General features: G+C 41.9%; 2 protein-coding genes across 6 annotated transcripts; one reads left to right on the top strand and one right to left on the bottom strand.

Moving 5' to 3' along the window:
• The first annotated feature begins 392 nt into the window (after window positions 1-392).
• On the top strand, window positions 393-2,303 carry LOC140556848 (ras association domain-containing protein 8-like). The gene is made up of 2 exons (XM_072680943.1): window positions 393-510; window positions 970-2,303. Exons 1-2 carry the CDS (start codon window positions 408-410, stop codon window positions 2,301-2,303), a joined length of 1,437 nt encoding a protein of 478 aa, XP_072537044.1. The 5' UTR covers window positions 393-407.
• Window positions 2,304-4,308: 2,005 nt separating this feature from the next.
• Window positions 4,309-21,642, bottom strand: csde1 (cold shock domain containing E1, RNA-binding). 5 transcript variants are annotated; one of them, XM_072681845.1, is made up of 21 exons: window positions 21,552-21,642; window positions 17,459-18,108; window positions 16,175-16,470; window positions 13,810-13,999; window positions 13,386-13,558; window positions 12,844-12,930; window positions 12,235-12,332; window positions 12,067-12,148; window positions 11,829-11,957; window positions 11,575-11,700; window positions 11,270-11,485; window positions 10,970-11,110; window positions 9,466-9,636; window positions 8,227-8,334; window positions 7,753-7,928; window positions 7,510-7,622; window positions 7,221-7,340; window positions 6,835-7,013; window positions 6,544-6,707; window positions 6,074-6,206; window positions 4,309-5,992 (listed from the first exon to the last, which is right to left on the bottom strand). In XM_072681845.1, exons 3-21 carry the CDS (start codon window positions 16,298-16,300, stop codon window positions 5,945-5,947), a joined length of 2,580 nt encoding a protein of 859 aa, XP_072537946.1. In that variant the 5' UTR covers window positions 16,301-16,470; window positions 17,459-18,108; window positions 21,552-21,642; the 3' UTR covers window positions 4,309-5,944. The 5 variants fall into 5 exon arrangements, with proteins under 5 accessions (XP_072537946.1, XP_072537947.1, XP_072537948.1 ...); XM_072681846.1 differs by having other exon boundaries at window positions 12,235-12,329; XM_072681847.1 differs by having other exon boundaries at window positions 13,449-13,558.
• Between the last annotated feature and the right edge of the window lie 275 nt (window positions 21,643-21,917).

Raw genomic sequence — 21,917 nt, 5'->3', positions numbered from 1 at the left:
CACTTTACTCACCACTGCCGGCACGATCTCAACAAAGGGATTTTCAGTTCCAGGCTGAAGGACCTACCTCTACAGATCGGGTGATCAATACTTAAACACACAGGTAGAGGTTTCTACCTATTTCTTGTGCTAGCTTTAGCTTACAGTAGCTTATTTGTATATTAATCATTCATATATGAATAAGCTACTGTATAGTTCAGAGCGCACAACATTATAAAAGTGGTATTTGTCCTTGTTTCATTTAGGGTGGTGATGAATGGAATACCATGATTTACCACAGTACATAAACATCTTAAATGTATTAGATTTGTTCATTCAAATAAAAGAGTGAATATAGTATTTAAAATTGAGCCTGGCAATGCGGACTAACAGAAAGGCAAAATGTCTGGACTTTGTCTTAACCCAGAATGGAGATCAAGGTGTATGTTGAAGGAGTCCAACGCATCGTTTGTGGAGTCACCGAAAACACAACATGTCAAGAGGTAGTCATCGCCTTAGCCCAAGCTCTGGGTAAGTAAACAGCAGTTCCTGCTGGAAACAAGCCTCTTAAGTAAGAGCACATTAAAAAGGACCAGTATGTATATCTATAGAGACTAAGATGTAAATCAAGAACCTTGAAGTTTTCATGATAAGAAAATTTCAGGGTGTTCTAGGCGATATCAGTATCATCTTGGGTGATAAAATATGGATTATTAAAGATTTAGTCAATAAACTATTCAATATCTGATTGGGAACTATCAGCTGACCCGATATTGAAACCCATCGATGTGGGTAATACTATCTCTAATTCCAGCATCATGTAGGGACACCAGTTGTCAATAAATTAACCAATGTACGAAAAAAGGGTCAGTACAGAATGCAGCCTACATTGGAACCGGATGGCTGTAAAATGTGGTCGCATACAAATGTGACTTGTGTATTCAGTCCAGACTACATACAGAAAGTTGTGGTCTTTGTCTTCTCCCACAGGACGGACGGGACGCTACACTCTGAGAGAGAAGTTCAAAGAGTACGAGCGCAATGTGACTCCTGACGAGCGGCTGTTAGAGTCCCTGGAGAAGTACGGTCAACAAGCCAGGGAGGTCCAACTCACCCTGCAGCATTTAGGGCCCTCTCTAGGGGACTGGGCAAACAAGCCAAGAGCTCAGTTGAGACGAGCTGAGGGAGGGGGGAGGATGCGGCGGGGCAGTGGTGTGACCAGCCTGCACCGCCAGAGCCTGCCACCGCTGTCCCGTCTTCGGAACCACTCCGAGCCTCCCCCCGAAGAATTGAAGAGACCCAAAAGGAAGTCGCTGACGCTAATGGAGGAAGCTTGGGGCTGGCTGGAGAATCTAGGCAGGAGCGGGAAGCAGCAATTAGGACGAGATAAGGGGAAAAGCAAGGACGATAAAGGAGATTGCCTTGGGGATAAAGTGCCGGTTAAAGTGGGCAAAATTCCTCTAGCCTCTGGGGAACCACAGGCAGGAGACAAGAAAGAGAAAAACACAACCGAAAACCTGGGCATAATCAGTTGCCTTGGAAAGCACAGAAGAGAGGATAATGAGAATGAGACGTGTGGAAGAAGAGAGGGCGAGCAACATCAACGTCCAAAAAAGGACCAGGGCTTGGACACTCTGGAACAAATGGGGGTAACACACCCACAGGACAGATGCTTTAAAGCAGGGCAGGATGAGGCATCTGAACTGAGAAGGCTGGTCATCGAACAGCAGGCTAGTCTCCGAGAACTCAAGCTCAAAGCAGAGTCGACTGATGAGCAGATTGGCCGACTTGAAGTGCAGCTTGCAGAAAGGCAGTCAACCTCAGAACTTTCTGAAGATGAGGAACAGCTTGAGTTCTGGCTCAACGAACTGAAGGCGGAGGAGGGCTACGAGAAAGACTTGCAGAGGCAGTTTCTAGAGCTGAAGGAGAAAGCTGCAGAGTGCAAAAACAAGTTAGAAGCGTATAAACGCAAGCTGCAACGAATGGACCTGACAAACCTAAGAACTGAGAAGTGCCAGGAAGAAGCATCTGAAGGGATGGCAAAATCACTTGAGCCAGACTGTGCTTCGAGATGTTCCGAATCAGCAAAGGAGGGGAAAGCAGCAGCTGACAACCTAAAAGGAGACAGCGAAGAGAAGAATGTAATCACCAGTGTGGAACCTAAATTACCTAATGTCTTAGTGTCTGCAAATCAGATATCAGAGTCTCAGCTGAGTGGGCCCTCGGAGTTAAGGGAATGGTGGACTCGATGGACAGAGGCTCAGACACCGAACACTTTGCACTGCTCTGAAATAAGAATATACCTGGGGAGCACCCGGGTTTAAGAAGAGCATTATGGGTGACAATTCTGATGGTTTCCTACAGTTTAAGGTCCCTGGAAACATCAACATGTCGGGTGTTAGATGAAACACAATAGGCCAATAAATCAGACCTGTCTGAGAAATGTCTGGGTGTAGTCTTTATGTTAGTTAAGCACTTTTGATTGACATCCCTGTAAGACTCCCAGTGTCATATGGAGTGATGTGTGTGAGAGCAATGGGGACATATAACATGTAGACAACAAAGGCAATCTTCTAGCTTTTATGTGGTGATGCCTTAAAGAAGGCAAGACTTCCTTTAGCACCATATGGCCAATGTGACAAATGACAGACTAGCTGAAAGATGGACAACATGGCTACATACGTAGCTTGCTAGAATATATTACTCACAAAAAGTTAGGGGTATTTGGCTTTCGGGTGAAATTGATGGAAACCGTAAAAAGGTTCACGCTACAGTGATATTATATCATGAAAGTAGGGTATTTAAGTAGAAGCATGCAATGGTGATGGATGATGATTTTCTCATCTTAAGCAATTTATTGATACAAAAGCCAACAACAGTGGTGGCTATACCCCAACATAAAATGTCAGTGTCTCAATAACTTGTGTTAACTTGTGTCTTTGAGCATCAATTACAGCTTGTCAACAAGGTCTCATGCTGTTCACAAGTTGACTTATTGGCTTTTGAGGCATGGCATTCCACTCTTCTTGAAGGGCAGGGTACGAGTTATGAGCCTCTATACAGCGACTCAGATGTTCCCATAGGTGTTCTATAAGATTCAGGTCTGGAGAAAGTTCAGGCCACTCCATCTGAGGTACCCCACTCTGCAGCAGCCGTTCCCTAACCATGCGACCTCGTCCATGACGATGAAATTAGGCCTGTGTTGTTCATGCAGAGGCACAATGACTGGATTAATGATGTTATTCAAGTAGTATGGGCTTGTAACAGTACCACACACAAAGTTCTGTATTGACTAGACACCACCAAAGGCTTATCTGGTGACAACAGTGGCTGATGCATAACGCTCTCCTTGACGTCTCCAACATCGCTGACGGCCATCGTTTCTGCTCAGCGTGAATCGACTTTCATCAGTGAACAGCACTGATGTCGTCTGCTCCCTGGCCCATGCAAGACAATGACACCTGTGCGTGGAGGTGTGGTCAGGTACCCTGGCTGATGTGAGTGGTTTCGAATGGGCTGACATGACACTTGGGTGCCTCTCACCTCCCTTACATGTGCCTGGAGCTGTGTGGCATTTAACATCCAGTTCCGCAGGGCACTGTTCACAATGAAGTGGTCATCCATGTGGGATGTGGCCAAAGGACGTCTACTTCTAAGCCTTTCTGCGACACTTTTCCAGTCTCTCTGTTGCAACCTGCTGATGACACTCAGTCTGAACATCCTGTTTGAAGCCTCACAATGGCGAGGTACTGTTTAGTTTTTAGGTGTTGTCTTGGTCTCGGTCTCATGATATTAAAATTTGAACAGCATGCTGAGCAGGACTGTTCAAATACCTATTCTAATTGATCTACAGTAATGCTTACATATGCAGCTGGAAGCCATTCAGCAATTCCTGTGTAGCTTAGCAAATAAATACAAGCTAGCATGCTTTTCAACCAGCATGTTTACTAGTTATTGGAAAGCTTTTCTTGACACTTTGGCATATGTATAGATTTTGTTTCCTGGGAGTTCAAACTAATTTAAATACAGGCAGTGTTCGGGTTTGTTTAAGAGCTTGTTTCAGGAAAGACCCAACACACAAACAATCCAAATACAGTACTACCAAAACCATTACCTCCATAATGTTAATGTAACATCTTACATCTCCATTTTGCCATATCAGGCATTTCTTTATATTAGATCAAAATTCCATAATGAACAAACTAATAAAAATGCTTCAAAAATCACTTGGGAGCATTACCCCCCCCCCTTCTCCTGTAAAGCTACAATTTCCTTTGCACTGGAAATGTTCTCTGTGCATTAGAACATATAAATCTACCTCATGCGAAGTGATTTTCATAAAACGTTTATTTCAATTGTTTCATTCAAGACCATTAACAAAAGTATAGCAGAGAACAAGTGGCTCAACAGTAACCCACTGGTCTCCAGAGAAAATTCATAACAGTTATATTCTGATTTTCAGTAAGAAGCACAGCAAATAGTCTCTATCCACATTTATTGAAATCCTGATCTTCATGATTTCGAATAGATCATTTTGTCTTGTTTTCCTGTTTTATTTCTCACATTACACTTTGCTTTATTGTTTAATTTTTTTGAAACCTCCCACTAAGTAAAAAGCACACATTACATATAGCATTTTTCATCCACGGTACTTGGGATGCAGACCAGTATTAATTCTACTTGGAGGAGAAGTAAAAGAAAAGGGGGGGAAAAAAAAAAAGGAAGAAGAAGAAAAAAAAAAGCCACCCTAAGATTGTTCTGGGGACTGGGGAAACAGTACGTTTTTTTCCCCCCCCAAGGTTTTTTTTTTTTTTTTATTTTATTTTGTTTCATTTACAGACTTTAGGCACCTTAATCTTACTTTATTTTCCATTAGCAGACAGTGAGTTTAAATAGTATAATAAAAAAAGCAAAAGTATGGTGTGCAATGGGGAGAGGAGGACAAAAAAAAGAAAAAAAAGAAAAAAGGGGGCTAGGGGACAAGAAGCCATTAGGAATTCTGCATCTGACGAACATGAATGAGCTTGTGAAATCAAGGACAACTGTAAAGTTTATTATAAAAAAAAAATAAATCAAAGAATAAATCAACTCAAACTTAAATTGGGGCGGGGAAACAAAAGGGGGAGGAAAAAAACAAACAAAACACAAACGTGAGCAGTCTATGCCTAGAGCAGTGCTTCAAATGCAAGTGGTTGCAAAAGCTGTTCTAAACAACGGAACAGAAGCTTGTGAAACACACTAAACATCTCTCCACTGAAAAGCTTGATCTGGAATTGGGATGCTCAACAAAGTGAGTATGCTTCCGGTAAGAGACAGAAAGAACAAAATTAGCTGAAGTTGAAGAAATTACAACGCTCCAGACATCCCTCACTCACACTGCCACAAGGGAGAAATACAAAGGACAAAATAAAAGGAACAGGCACACAATTCCATACGTTTTCACTTTGAGCCAAAAACAGGAACATATTAGCCAGCCTACTCTCTCCACATCTGACTTTCACATGTGTTGGAACTGTGAAACCTCCTTTTCTGTCTCAACGCCTACACGTTTCATTCCCTCAAAGATTTCTTTAAAAAATACTTGTTACGCAACTCACAGAAAACACACATACACTCTCACAAACTGGGAATTCTCATTGTTAAGCTCTCAAACATCACACTAACATGAAAGGTAAAGTGAGATGAGTGGATTTTTTTTTGGAAGGGATTCAGGGACAGGGAGAGGGCATGTGCATGCGGATGTATGTTTGTGTGTGTGTGTGTGTGTGTGTGTGTGTGTGTGTGTGTGTGTGTGTGTGTGTGTGTGTGTGTGTGTGTGTACGTACACGTGTGCATGTGTATCTGACTCCATGTTTATTGGTGTTTAACAGTGCAAATCCCTTCCCTGTCCTTTAGTCTTGATTGCTTCTGTTTTCTGAGGTGCTGCATGTCTTCATGGAGAGGGAGAAGCAGTGAACATAAAAATTCACTCGATCACGCTGGCCTTGCGAAGCTTTCTCTCCACATTGAAGCCCTTGAAAGAAAGACATTGGTCAGGTTATAAAAGTTAAATCCTTCCCTCCCTACACAAAAACAAAAAAGTTGGAGAGTTTACCTTTGAGTTATCAGGACCTCGGGGTTGTCTAATAATCACCAGACGTGGAGCACTGGCATCATCAAGGGTAATGCTCTTCAGTCGATTCACCAGTCGGTCAGGTCGAGGGGTTGCCACCGGTTTAGGACACTCGCTGGTTTGGACACAAACACTTGTAGTGAGTTTTCAAAAGTAGATTCAGACTGCTTAAGTCTTTAGATAATTACCTAAATTACCAACTTACTAAATTAAAACTTGCTATAAACAGCAGCAGTCTCAAAACTTGCCCTCTTAACACAAGAATACTTTTAAACCAATTTTTCACCACAACTAGTTTATTATTTCCAGACACTAGCCACGACTAGGAGACTCAGCAGGATTATCTTGTGTGGTCCATGCATAAGACCAGAATCTCTGGGCAAACACTGGAAAATGAGCTAATGAAGCACCCCTTTGAAACAGATACCCAACAAAAGTGATCACTGCCACACCTGACTCTGCGGACATTGCAGGCACTACACTTCCCCGTGCGCTGGTTTAGAATGACTGAGAACTCCACTTCATCTCCAGCCTGAAGCTCCAGGCCATCCTGCACCTCCTTCATGTGGAAGAAAAGCTTCTTGCTCTCGCCTACCTCATATGTGATGAAACCAAACTGGGAAAATAAAGAAGTGATAGGTTACAACATGGCAGGTAGTACAGAGAACCTTCATATTAACTGTCAGAAGATGCTATTTAAACGGTCACACAGTGGACAACACCGTTGTGAACAGTTTCATTACCTGGTCTTTAACACACTCCACCAGAGCGCGGCGCTGCGGGACAACGTTGCAGGCCATCCTCTGTCCTGTCTGAGGCACGGTGCACAGCTGAAACTTTACCAGTTCTCCTTTCTGCAAGCAGTCCCCCTTGTTGGCCATTCCCACAATGCCAAATGGATAATTCTGTGTCTTACTTGAGCCTGGTAAGATTGGGTTAAGCAAGGCAGGGCAAATGAGTAAAGAATCACACCAGTATGATTAAACTTTAACAAGAACCAGGCCCTAGCCTAAAAGACTAACCAGTAAGCAAGTATTGCTTCTGAATGCCCAGAGTGAAGAAATTAAGCACATGATTTTGAACTGGAAAGAATAAAGTAAACAGAATAATAGATGATTTAGCAGCTCACCTTCTTCTGTGACCTCAATAAGCCCCTGATACTCAGTCTGAGAGGGGTCAACGCTGCGCAGGGGCCGAATCACTTTCCCCAGAAACACGTTACTGCTAATATCCTCTCCGGCTCCATTCACTGAGAAAAACAAAAAACCTCTTTAATATAAAGCTCCAGGTTCTGTGGTTTAAACACCAGCAAACCAGATTCATAGCCAACCAGATACACTTATGCCACCAAGTGCTTTTATATAATTAAAAAAAAACAAAAAAAACAACCAAAAACACCCCATCCCACACCTACATACCAGGTGGGACTTTAGTGACCTTCTCTGCGCTGATTTTATTCCCTTTGCCTTTAGCCTGAGTATACTCCACTGCATCCCCCAGCTCCAGGTTGTCCACATTACCACACATCTCACTGTACAGAAATAAAAAGATAAAAAAATAAATAAGAATGGCTTCAACAATTAGAAATGAAACATCTTAATTCTAAAATATATGTTCAAAAATGTATTACAGCTTGAGCTCCTGGCCAGAATATGCATTACCTGTAGTGGAAGAAAATCTCCTGGTCATGATTGGCTGTCTCAATAAAACCAAAGTTATCTTTCAGTGTTGCAATGAAGCCCAAAAGCCTCTTTGTGTTGGTGGTGCGGTTGAGAATCTTAAGGGAGACTGCACTCTGCAGGCCAGTCCTCTTCACCTCACTGATTGAGAACTCCACCTGAAGAGCATTACACAACGAACTTCATTTAATTAAAGTTACTGGCCCTTTAAATAGGGGTTCTTTAAAATAGAGGTCAGTTAGCTGATTACACTCTCATTGTGCAAAGATAATTAAATTTTCTAGACAATTACATGTGGAAGTAATATCCTATCCTATGTTGACGCTTATTCTGTGCACCTCATCCACCTTCTTATTAGAACGTTTTGAAGCAAAGAGAAATTCTTATTATTCTAACACCCATTATTCCAACACTAGTGGATTGAACTGTATTTAGAAAGTTAATCAAGTAAAGTACCTTATCTCCTAACTGGGGGAACACACATCCATCCAGGTCCTTGATATGATATGGCACAGTCAGCTTCACGCCACAGTCTTCATATGCAATAACTCCTTCCTCTATATCCTGCACACACAGCACAACAAGGTCAGTCAGAACACAGGACAGGAACTGGTCCACCAGACACAGAGTAAGCCAAATCCAATTTCCAAAATAACGGATTAAACAATTTATAAATTTAACACAGGATTTCATTAATCTGTGTCTGTAATACAAGGCAGCTCTCAAACAAGATGGTTGTATAGGATGCCTAATTCTTCCAGTTAAATGCTACAGAGGAGCAAGTTACACACAAGCATAACAGCTCATTTTTTTGCAACATTTAAAATATGCTCTAATTAGCCTAATCACTGCTAATTAGGCTGTTCTATGAACACTGACTCAATGCAGAACAGCTATAAAGTAATAGCATGAGTACAATCAGACAAATGCAAGCTGAGTGATTAGTCTGTTGAAAATCAAATCAACCATCAATATTAAATGTTTGTGGCAATACTTGTATGAAACGTGGGGTGAAATCAGTGGTAGATTAGAAGTTAGACAGAAGCCTTTTTTTAGTTAAACAGTATCCCTGTCCCTGGTTGCTACAGCAGGTACTTAAACTTCATATACATAAGAGGGGAGAATACCAACAACAAAACAAAAAACAAACAATCCAAAAAAATCATGCCAATAACTAAATCATTAAATCTCACAACTGACCTTATCAACTTTAACCTTGAAAGATGAAAAAAAAATTAGATAATTTAAGTCATTATGCCCTCCACATAAAAAAAAATAAGGTTCTCTGTAAAATAGGGCAACAAACTGACATCAAGGTGTTCTTGTTGTAAACTATTTCCCCTGACATTTGTTTTGTAAGAAGTGTCTGCATGTTGTCTGAAAGGTAGCATGCAGAAAACAGAAGCCTACCTTTTCTTTTTTCTAATGAAGAGGTGCATGATTGATACAGGGGGAGGGAAAGGAAATGGAAACAAAGATTAGAAAGAAAGGATGAAAAAGAAAGCCTAGGCAAAAAGTAAGAGGCAGAAGGGTCTCATGCCTTGAAGAAAAATAATCTGCAAAAACAGAACTGGGTTCCTAAATGCTACTTTATTGCTGAGAGGAAGGGAAAAAAAGAAAAAAATACTGACAGCTCCAAACTGAAAGCAAGCCGATATGGAAGGGTCTGATTTAATTTGTATACAAGAAATGTACCTTTTCTTTGCCCTTGCTGGGGCTGGCATTGGTCTTGCTGTTGGAAGCACACATGGCCTCCTTCTCCACAATGCCCATGAAGCGCTGCTCAGACTGGGTGTGGAAGGACACTGTGCCCTTGGGCAGCTTCTTGATCCTCACTGCATGGTTCCTCTGGGCAGACAGCATGTCCTAACAAAAGACAAGTGACACATTAGGGCCCAGTGCTTGTGGGAAACCGAATTAAGCTTCAAATCAAGAACAGTCAAATTAGCGCGCGCACACACACACACACTTAATGTAAGACAGAGGAGAGCGTGCACATCAATTCCTTCTGAAAGCCCCACTTTAAATGGCCATTGTTAATACAATACCTAACAGAGCACACCGACCAAAACACCAAAAAATGACTGTCAAACACCACAGAACAAAGCAGCATCTCGATTAGAAAAATTGGAATGATGAAGACTTGCATGTTTTAAGCCCTATTCAGACAGGATTAAAAATTACCTTGGGTCCTGAGAAATTGTTTGATTGGCATCAAGTCTCAGAGCACACATCTCTGAGCTCCTCCAGTGCGTATTAAACTCGTTTGCACCAGAGCACCACTACCAGCTTTACCTCATAAGATGGCAAAACATTTAGGGATGTCCCAATTTAATCCAGTGGCTCAGGATCGAGGGCTGATGCAGAAATATTTAATGGATTGGGTACCGACTTTTAAAGTGTGGATCCTTATATTTGCTAGGGCACGTCCCTAGCAGGGACGTCCTCTAGGCATTAATAGACATGATCCTTAGCTGCTGCAGACAAACTTCTCATTTTTTGGAAAGCAACTCCAGAAAGAATTAATCGAGACCTTATTCCAGTGAAGGAAACTAAACAGCTTTATTTGAACTGATAAATGCAGAGATATTACCAGTTAGCAGCTAAAACAAGTGTGAAAATTAGATTCTTAGGTGAATTTCTCTCCTGAAACCTCATCTGAAATAGTGCCGCAGTTCTAATGAGTCCATTTCAACAGTAGAGCGTAACTGCTGCATTATTAAAGGCGGAACGGAAAGTTGGGGAAGAGGAAAACTTGGAGTAACCCCTAGCCTCTGCATAAATTAGAGAGCAGCAGGTAAACAGTGCATTTGTTATGCTGTCTATTTTCTGCTGTTTTTGGTCCAAAAACCACCCGGTTTGTTGTAGTTCTGCAATGACATTTTATCCCATTAGATCCATCTGGGAAGATCTAACATTACTCTCATCCCGTTTTTAGTGGACCAAGATAATTGGTAATTACATTCGCAGCTGAAACCCTAAGAGTGTTAGCCAATCAAACAAGCCAAACGTTTTAAATATGGCCATGTTGAAGGACAAGCCACCAAGCCCAAACTGAAAGTTATGGGCTAAAAACAGTAAAACGCTGGATGAGGGCTCCATGCCTGTGTCTAGAGGACTAGAGCTGTGCACTAAATGCATAAGGAGGACAGCACAGGGATGAAAATTTATTAAAATGTGTTGCCACTCTGTAACTCACTGGAACAACGGTGAACTCCACTTCATCAGAGATGTGCAGTGGGCTCTCTTCCAAAACCTCACTGAAGTGGAAGAACATTCTGGCATCACGGTCCACACACTTAATAAAACCAAACCCATCACGCATTGCAGCTATCACGCCCTAGAGACCGACAGAGAAGGTAAGAAAATATAAGGGTGGCTAGGGTTGAGGAGAACTTTAAGAGCCAATGTTTTGCATTATACCACACTGTTCTTATTTATTAACTTATTAATTAGCTCTGTATATTAATTCAATCAACTTAAAGGAAGAGATCATCACCATTTCCCGGGCCTCCTTAGTGAAATGGAAGGTGTCCGGAAGGATATCAATGTTTGTAGCGCGTTCAAGCTTGTCTCGGCGGTCAGTGGAAATGTTGAACTGGACATGGTCTCCTTCCAGAAGAGTCACTTTAGACTTGGTATCTTTCTCTCCAAACAGAAGTTCTTTTTCATTGAAGTTAATCCTAGCACATATTCGGCCAGGCAGGGGGTCGTTCTGAGAGAAAAACACCACCTTCAAGACTACGGCAACTTCTGCCACTCAGCGGAGTTGAATCAGTTTAGAAAGGGGGGGTGGGAACGTACCTGATTCTTGGTGGGAACCTTCGGAATAACCTTGGTGACCGTGCCCTCAAACTGTTCAATACTGATGTCCTCAAAAATAACCGTGCCCTGAGGGAGCAGACGCACATCTGTAGCCACCTCCTTCCCCTATATGGAAAGAAAAGGGAAGAGTTCAGATAACAGCTTGCCTACGCATTCTACTTGAAAGGCAACATGGAGTATCGTTTACTGGTCTGAACTAACTGAAGATTTTGCAAATCCATGTAAATACTTACATTCCTATCTTTAATGGTGAACTCCACATCATCTCCAGCTTGCAGTGCCTCTAGGTCACCCTTAAACTCACTGTAGTGAAAGAAAATCTCCTTCACCACATCCGCTCTCTCGATGAATCCAAATGCCTCCTAAGGAGGAAAGACCACAACTTTAACAGACAGACACTTGAAATATTATTTAAATCATTTTTGTATGAATAACTTCTCTACATATTTTTAGATATAGATGCACATTTACCTTAGTGGCACAAACTACTCCTTGACACCTCATCTGCTTCTTCTTGACCAACACAATATTACGGGCACTGACTGCTCCAGTACTAAAAGGCAAACATACATCTTAGATACATGTGTATTAGTGTTACTTGATGTTTCTAGTACAATAAGTCTTTAAAAGAGTACTCACTGTTTGTTAGTCTCCATGTAGAAACTGACTTTGTCTCCTGTGTCCAGATGCATATTACCCTCCACATCATCAGGGGTGTAGGTCAGATAAAACACCTCCTGGGGGGAAGTTCCATATAGAAAGTTAATCTACACTTAACATTCATCAACAGAGGAATATCATTCTATCAACTAGAGATGGCACAGATCAACACACTGCAACAATAGTAAAGAATCAAATTTAGTAAGCTGAGGTCAGCTCCTTTTCTAAACTTTTTGATCCACCTTAAATGGTAAAACTGCACTAGTATCAGAAGAAAGTGGTATTGTGCCAGCTCAAACTTTAAATATCTATCTTTTAAAAACTATTGGTTTTATATTGCATGTTTTTTTTAAAGGTTAACAGGTTGACATAATACCAGTTTCCTTCAATAGGCACCAAGCAAACTAATAGATCTTTATTTTAGTATGTACAAACAGCAGCTGAGATCAAATAGGACCAAAGTGTTACAATATTGTCAACACATAAAAGCAAATCCATAGACAGTTACACAGACATATGGAAACCAGCCTTACTAAAGTTTAGTTTCAAGTTTAGATTACACTGATTAGTAGAAACTGAGTTTTATACCCCATTCCTTTCGTAGCACACACTGCCAGTGGGAACCTGGCCAGGTGCAGACTTCCCATCCAGGTGGTTGGGGATGGCTGAGACTACCTGTATAGCAGCACCATCAACACAGTTAGAGAAAGCACTGGCAAAAAACCAACAGCACATGATTTAAAAATGTTTGATTACGAGTCAATTAAACAATTAAATGAGACACGAAGGTGAAAACTGATACGCTTACAGCAGTAAATTAATAAAAACGGGTCCCATAACCCACTAATACCACACAAAAAAAACCAACTGACACAACAAGACACATCAAAGACATTCAAGCCCATTGTGAACCCACAAAAAAGCAAAGTTCCTCAATTAAGGGAAACCAGTCTACATTTGACTATTTGGAGTAATAAACAGATTATCCAATGAGAGTCACTTTTGAACAAACATTGCCAGACAAGTGAGTTTAAAATGAGCCTGAACCCTCCCACCCAATAAATAAAATAAACAAATTGACACTGATCAGACGAGGACAAAAACAACCAAGAGAAAATGTGTTCCTTAACTGGATGTGGATGTATATAACCATGCAGCATAGTAAAGGGAGAGGCGTGCAAGTCAGGCCCCACCTGCCCAGAGATTCGCTCTTCGGGCAGCACCTCGGCCTTGATCTTTACAAGCTTCACAGCTATTGGCTTGCCAGTGCGCCTGTCAGACGACACCTCAAACTCCACATCATCTGAAAGCAGTGGAGAGAAGGGAAAGAAAACATAAGAAGTGTGCCTTAAAGAACTGAGGTGAACACCACCACAATTGCACTTATGGCAACGCTAATTCTTTGACAGCTCATTTCATGAAAACCATGACAATCATATGCAGCCACATATGTTTTATCTACTGCATTTTCATTGGGAATTCACACAACCCTCACTGATTTCATTAGCCAAACATTTTTGGTTGGGCCTTTCAGCTGCTTAATCACCCACTTACCTCCAATTTTGAGCTCCTGCAGATTGCCATTGTACTGTGAGCAGTGGAAGAAGAGACGAGCCTGCCTCTCGGAGCACTGGATGAAGCCATAGGAGGTGAGCAGCTTCTCCACCACACCAGTCTCCCGCAGGCCCACGCCAGTACCGTTCGCAAAGCCATTGCTGTGCAGCAGACTTGGGTCGAAACTCATCTGAATGGAAATAATAAGACCAAGCTAAAGATGCAGGAATGAAATGTTAGATCCTGCTTATTAGGCGTGAGACGTTTTATGAGCACAAGTGATACAGGTGTGACACGACATCTCTTCCCCATGTGTGTTTGGCATGTGAATTAGGTTCATGTACAACTTGTAAAGCAGTTGAAACCCAACAAGCAGTCCCTGCTTCCTCATTGTGGTTAGCACACCCAGAGGACCGTGCGACAGTTTTCCAGTGTAATCGGCCTGCACTGGTGATCTGAACAAAAGGGACACATTCAGACTTAGTCCAATGCGTTATATGGGTTAGGCCTCTATGGATTCACACCACTTCATTACTAAAACATCAATACAAACAATGCCAGCACCTTCTGGCTGTTTCACTGAAACTCATGCTTCAAAAGAGGTGACGTGAACTCACTCACACGTCAATTTATCAGCGTAAACACATGCAACAGTGGTGTCATTTTTGTTACTCCAACTGAGGACACCAAATCAGTAACAAGCGTGGTGAAAAATTAGTCGCAAAACCAAATACATTCAGCTACAAAATCTTCAGTCTGAAAACTGACTGCTGGTTAATACTTCAAAAATCAACTCAAAACCATGCAATTAGAGACAACTAGCGTCCGACAAGTCAGACTGGTAGGGCAGCACTCTAACATGCCCACTTACAGATCTCTGATACAAAGGGGTACGCTTATGCCTTTTCCCTGATGCCGCACGAGATGTGTGGCAGGAGACAGAGGCGGAGCGGGGGATTGGTTGGCTGAAGGTGGAAGTGTCAGGGGCAGGGACAGGGGCAGCAACAGTAGGGGCAGATGTATCTGTGCATGTCCTCTCCATCTTCAGCAGAGTTCTTACGGATAAAGGAAACTGAGAGGGGTGGAAAGAGGATCAATTAAAAAAAAAAAAAAAAAAAAGGCACTACTCATTTATCTAAAACAAAAAGCCACCAAGTTTACATCACATCTCTGCATAAAAATAGAGAGGGGGCATCTGAGACCCAGTTCAGGAAACCGTCTGGGACTGATCTGCATGTAGAACCTGTTAAACCCATGCCAAACACAAGGAAGGCCTATGACAGCTTGAGATTCATTTCCCACCATGGGTAAAGCTTTGTATTCTCACTGACATTCAAGACATGTGCCACACTAAAGCCGATATTCTTAACCTCCCCCCACCCTAAAGTGGGTGTAGATACAATAATAGCTATTTCACATGCATGACCATCAGAGATGCACCGCTTTAGGAAAATGAAAAGCTGGAGTAACAGAAGGGTCATCATGACAGCTGAGGAATGAAGCCTACAAAAAAAATAAATAAATCAAGGTAACTATAGATCTAATTCTATTCATTGTTCTGTTCTACAACATGCCGGGGGAACTCTCGGGAGCCATTATGATCAGTTCGAAACCTAAAGGATGCTACTACAAAACAGCGATGGCAAATGGTTGGTTACATGAAAAGGGCACAGAATGACCAGCCTCGACCACTGGGTCATTCGGTGGCAAACCCTAAAAAAAATCTGATTAAAACCAAATGCCCCAGGAATAATAAAAATATATAGGTCAACACAAATCTGCCTGAACAAACTCAGTCATGAGGCTTTCACACAGCGTACTTTGCCAGTGTTAGAATTGTTCTTATGGAGCCACCAAGCGTAACTTTTCGTAATCTCTTTTTTTCACTAAAATACTTAACTTTCCAGTAAAGCTGCTTAAGACACAGACTTCATTACATCAAAGAAGAGCTGGTTCAGACAGTGAAAAGGGGAAATCAGTTATCATAACGAATCATCTTAAACACCAAATACTGGCTCTGGCTCTTTTCACTGGCTGCCAGCAAAACAGCTAGCCTTCAACTTCTCAGAAGGTAATGGGTTTGTCACAAAGCAACTGAAATTGGTTTAGACCCTGCAACTCCTCCAGACAGCGTCCCTGGCCTTGCCTGCCACCCCTCTCTGACCGTCTCTGAGCCGAAGCTAGTCTCTGAGCCCGGTGACTGGGTGGGGTCATGGAAAGGTTAAGCTGGACAGTGCAGAGGGGAACGAAAGTGGGGTGTTTCGATGGAAGGACGAGTAAGGGTTGAGGAAGAGACAGGAGAGAAGAGTGAGAAAGAAAGCATGAGGGAGGGCGGTGGGGTGAGAGGCAGACGGGTGGCACTTACGGATCGGCCGTACGGAGACAGGCTGAGCCCAACAGGGGAGGTGCTGCTCAGGTCAGCGCTAACAAACGCAGCAGGAGGCGACGCAGGCAAGGTAAACTCTACAAAGCCTTTCCAGGGACTGCCCATTATTTTCCCATACAACTCTAACCAAATTTGCCACACCTGGGTTAACCTGGATTACAGGTTTACTAATTTGTCCCCCTTTTCGTTTTTTTTCCCGGTCAAGTTTTTTTTTAAATTTTTTTTATTTAAACATTCCTGTTATTTTGTCAAGTGAAGCTGAAACCTCTGGATTTCTGCAAAGGTGAAGATAGGGAGAGAAGGGTGGTGGGGTAAAAAATAAAAAAAATAAAAAAAATAAAGGAGGGAGAAGAAAAAGCAACAACAGCCAGTGAGCAAAGCTGCACAGTCTGGGTCAAAAAGGAGCCATGGTCTGTGTTGGGACAGGAATGCTTTAGGCAAGCCGAATGTGCATGGCACAAGAAAAGTCCAAGTGGTTTATTTAATAAAGGAATAAAATGTATTAAATATTTTGAAAGCTTTGTTTTCACATTTGCTAAAGAGCTATTTTAAATCCACAATACACGGTCACATTTTTTGCATTGGGAGACGATTTCTTTTTTGATCCACTGTTCCACAGCTACTTAATATTTCACCCTTAACTGACATAGCCAGGCTTGAATTTGGATTTTTTGGGAATAGACTGGAAAGCGTATCCAGCCCACACAATGATAACTTGCCACATAATTAAACCCGTTCAACCCGTTTAAGTACTGGCCCAGTTTAACAGATTCAAGCAATATGCATTATCAACTCTGTTACACTGAGCAAGAACAGGCATGCCTTTGCGTGGAGAAAAACAAAAGCATTACGTCTTCATTTACTGCATCTTATAAATTCTAGCAACATTTGAGTGTTTAAAACATGCAAAAGGGCAGCATGTCACTGCTTCTGAAATTGTTTAAGTTGTTTTATGTTATGTAACCTGAAGGTCAGTAGCTATGTATTGTCAGATTCATAATCTTTTATCTGATGACATCATAAGACATTTAAATCCAAAAAGCAGAGGTTTGCAGCAGGCTTGTTTAAAACATACTACACAGGAATGCTAATTTGTGCAGTTAAGTGAATCAGCAATGATATCTGTATAAATATAAAAGCAATTCCATTTCAGGACTGGGGTCACTGGTTCTACACTCCACTATAAGCACCACCAACATTTGGGTTTGCAGTGACAAACAACAATAAAAATAGAAAAGAAGAAATGAAGTGGGGAAGACCTACCTTGCTTAGGTGTCGTGGAACGCTGTTTTCACTTAGTCAAACACTTAGATTCTTTGTTCTTAAGCACGCACACTTATTTACTTCAGATTTCTGGCACACGCTCTAATAACGAAGAAAGAATAAAAAAGGGAGACGAAAAAGAAAAAAAGGCAAACGCAGGTGTGGAAACAATGCTTTGAACAAGATGAAGAGTGGAAAATGACAAAAAAGAAGGGCTACAGAGGTAACTGAGAAAGAAAGTTAAACTAGCAGACAGCAGCCCTCTCCGCACCCCAGAAGAGTTAGAGGTGCGGGGAGGATGAGTAGGGCTTGGAGCAGCGTTGGGACGTGTGCTTTGTCAAAGCTGTTGAGTAGGCACAAACTTCTTGTCTCAGATCAAGTATCGTCTTTGCCGTTAACGTTGATGGTTGATTACTTCAGTCTAGTCGTTCCCTTTTTTGAAGATCTTTGGTTGCTTTGTTTGGTTGTTCTGGTTTACACTGTTAATTTTTCATAGAATGAAGTTCCGTCTTGTCTGTCTTCAGAGTTGTTGCACCGTTGGGTCGTTTTCAGGGGATGTTCTTTTTTTCCTGGTTTTGTTTCTTCTGAGTGATCTGAACTTGAAGTAGGAGTTTCAGATGGTACACAAATCAATTCTTTTTCACTTCATACTGTTCAGAGAGAGAGGAGAGAAAAAAAAAAGGAAAAGATTACTAATTGATCTACTGCATAGAAATCTTGCCAGAAGACACCATGAACTTGTTTTTTCAGCCTTGGTTTCTTCTGACCCAAAATGTGGTCACTAAATGACATCCTAATTGAGTTAACAAAATACAAATGTAGATCTATGCTAGCATTAACCACAGGAACCTGAAATTACAGAGCAAAACGTCAAGATTATGAGCATGTATAATGTCTTTTAGATAACTGCCACTTGCTAGAACTAAAGAGAAGTTTTAAAGTTTCACTGCAAACTAGTTTCACGCTGCAAAAACTGCTTTGGTACCTTCAGACACCTCATGACTGCTGCAGGACATGAATAATGTGAGATTATGCCACCTCTACTACAGCAATGCAGAAGCTAACAAAGAAGCAGAGGTTGAGCCAGGCTTATACTCAACCAATATGCCAGTATAGGCCCGACTTTATTTTGCATTCATAAAACTACACACTTAAACTGCCTGATGACTGCAGTCAACCACTAGGAGCAAGTTTTAGTCTCACATGTCATTAGTTTTGCATTTTACAACGTACAGAACACACATTACTGTGCTGAGTAGGAGGGAGTGTTAAATCTTAAGACTGTATGCATACCTATACATTTCACCATTTACTGCATTACATCTTAGAACCAACTACGGCTTCAAAAATGCTGCATTTACACACTTCAGAAACCCATGTGTTGCAAACTGCACCCTCCAGTTCACAACACCTCACTTTACAAGAAAGTTATCCAAAATCTACTATTAGACATTTAAGATAAATTTTGAGAGTAATTGATCTACTAAAATGTCCCCTAAATGTCAAAGCAGGGCCAAAAATAAGACTAAACTCAAATGTGAAGGGCAATTTGGGCTGCTCTCTAAATGTACTTTCCTATATTTATTAAAAAAAAATAATAAAAAAAAAAACCACAAACTACCCCACAGACTTGAGTGACTTCTCTTCACCCACAGGCCTAAAAATACAGCTTCCTCAGTTGCCCTGTACACATGCAAGGGCAGCTGACTGAACGCACCCATCCAGCAGATCAACAAGCCTCTGAATACCTCCAGCTAGACGTGTATTTATGGAACACTACCCTGACCTAGAGCTTATTTCAAATGGCCAACAACTGCACCAACAATCCTTACATTACACGCTCAAGCAAGATCCGCTCCAGGTGAACTTTGAGGTTGTCTCTTTTCAGGTGCTAAAGCTAGCCAATCGATGGCACTGATTTACTAGAGGAAAGGCCATCTTTAAAAGGCAGGAACAACACTTAATATAGTCAGTGTGTTGCAACAAACTACCACACTGCCATCTCAATGGTCAAAACAAGACTCACAAATGGGTCAGGCGCTATCCTGGGTGTGACCTAAGAAATTGGCACTATAATCAAGGTTTATTTACACAAACATTTGCCTACGTCTTTATCCTTTAGAGTTCAAAATGTCTGCAGATTTTAATTCCAACCCAAATCTAACACCTGCATTCAGCCAATCAAAGACTTCCCAAGGCAGTAATTAGTTGGATCAGGTGAAGGTGGATTAGGATTTTCCCTAAAGTCTGTGTGAAGGCAACTCTCCCAGAGCAGGGTTGAAGACCATAGCCCTATAACTTTAATGGGAGCAGTCCCCAAAACAAAAAGCTGTAGGCCAACCTGCTAATACATAAACATGCCATTTTGAACCTTTGATTTTATATAATTTTAAAAGGTTAGCAGTGTTTACCCCATCAAACTCCTTAATTTGAAGGAACTTCTGGTTTTATGGTGATACAGCCTAGTTACATTAGTTGCATTTTGACAAGATAAAGAAGAATCATGAGTAACAAGTAGGTGAACATGCTGAGTCTCGCCTCAAGACTCTTATCGGTGGAATCAACCCCTTGTTTGCCACGGGGGAGGGTGGTATTACCCACTACACCAACCTTTTGAGCATGCTTATCTGACCCATTACTGCAACAAAAATAAAAAAAAAAATCAAACTGAAAGGCTTCCACATCCGCCAGGTAAAGAGACCACCCTGTAGATACCAAAGTGGCACTCGAGGTAGTGTTTATGCTTTTCAAGTTTCAACACTGCTAGTGCGTAGCGAGGGCTTCTCGGATGTGGAAGATGACGCTGCCGCTGGTAGGCGGCTCTGAAGCGCCCTGTTTTTGGCTGCGTCACGCACAGCTGAAAAGCACGCGCTGTACAGTTGCAGCGTGTCGAGGCTCGAGGGAAAAACAGGCACGCGCTCCACAGCTGCAGCGTGTCCCAGCGTTCAGCACGGCGTTCCTGCTCCCCCCCCCCCAAAAAAAAACCAACAAAAAAAAAAAAACAGTTGAAATTGCACCGACTATTAATACAAAACTTCTGTAACGTCCGACTTCGTCGACTATTGTCTTGCGGACTAAAGAGACACCCGTCGAAACAAAGCAAGTAGTAGATTAGATTTGCTTTTAAGCAAAACTTAAATCAGATTAAATCAACTAAAAAAGCAACCGGATCTGTAGCTAAAGATTGGGACTCGTTTGTTTAAAGCAGTAAAGGAATTAGGGATTTAACCAACCAAGAACCTGCCAAATGTTCCAACCACTCACGAGAACACGTCCAGAGTTTAACCATTAAACCTCTTAACTATCCAGAAGTTCCGATTTAGGACTCGGATTTCTGTGTTTTGAACTCGACCTGCAAAGACTCCAGCTTTAATGCAGCTAAACGTGTTTGACACAGTTATTGTCCCCCAACCACGCGATTCCTGAAGACGTCTTTCTGTATGTGCGACCCCGGCCTCGGAGGTCCATGTTGGCCGTTTGTTGCGTCTTGGGAAAATGCTGCGACATGTGTGTGTGTGTGTGTGTTTGCATATCAGTGCTTGTGTTTGTGCCTCCAAGGGTTAAAATACACTTTGTGTCACCCAAGCTTAAGATGTCGGACAACAAAGAGAAGACAAACTAGTGGATCTCACTGCGGTGAGGGGCTAACGGGAGCTAGCGCTAGCTAACGTTAGCGGACTTGGCTAGCACTGAGCCACGTTGAAACAACAAAACGGCGCATCTCGTCACTTCGTCGAACTTAAGACAACAATGCGGCTTTAATTTAGCTGAGTAACATAATGCCACACTTAGAGAAGTCTCTAGCCTTTGTTTTAAAGCTGGGGTCGACACGTTTAGTTAAAGGGAGCACGAGCTAGCTACCGCTGTGATTTATTAACCCGACTAGCCCGCGAGCTAACGGGCTAGCGGCACTGAAACGAGCGGTGAGGACCGCGGCCCCCACCCAGGCCTTCCCGTATGACTCAAACAATATACATGCCCTCAATACGACACCGAAGTCGCCCAATGTAGCGTATATAACGTGTTTTGATGTTCATACTCAACCCGTAGCCTTACATCTGCGTATCTCGCACATAAAAGAGGAAAAACTTACCCCAACAGCTTTCAGCACTGTCACCAGCGCCGCCATAAGCAGCACGGCACATTACGTAGTGAGAAGAAGGGGAGGATATCGCGATATTTCACACGCGCGCGCGTGACATAATGAGGTTATAGCAGAACATGTTTTTTCTAAAACAATATATACACTTACCATAATAATAATCAGAGATAGACAGAGACTCTTAGAGTCTTATATTTACTTACTGAACTGTATCAAGACATTGTTGATTATTTAAATCATTATCTTTTGTTCCAGTTCCATTTTAGTCATTAGCATTTAGACCAATCACTCATTTCGTTTTTGTGTTTAATGCCATGTTTTGTTGGTGACAGTGTTATGGTCACACCTGTCAATGTT

This window comes from Salminus brasiliensis, chromosome 6 (genome assembly GCF_030463535.1).
Source record: "Salminus brasiliensis chromosome 6, fSalBra1.hap2, whole genome shotgun sequence".
Lineage (NCBI taxonomy): Eukaryota > Metazoa > Chordata > Actinopteri > Characiformes > Bryconidae > Salminus > Salminus brasiliensis.
This window is presented reverse-complemented; position numbering and strand designations above follow the sequence as displayed.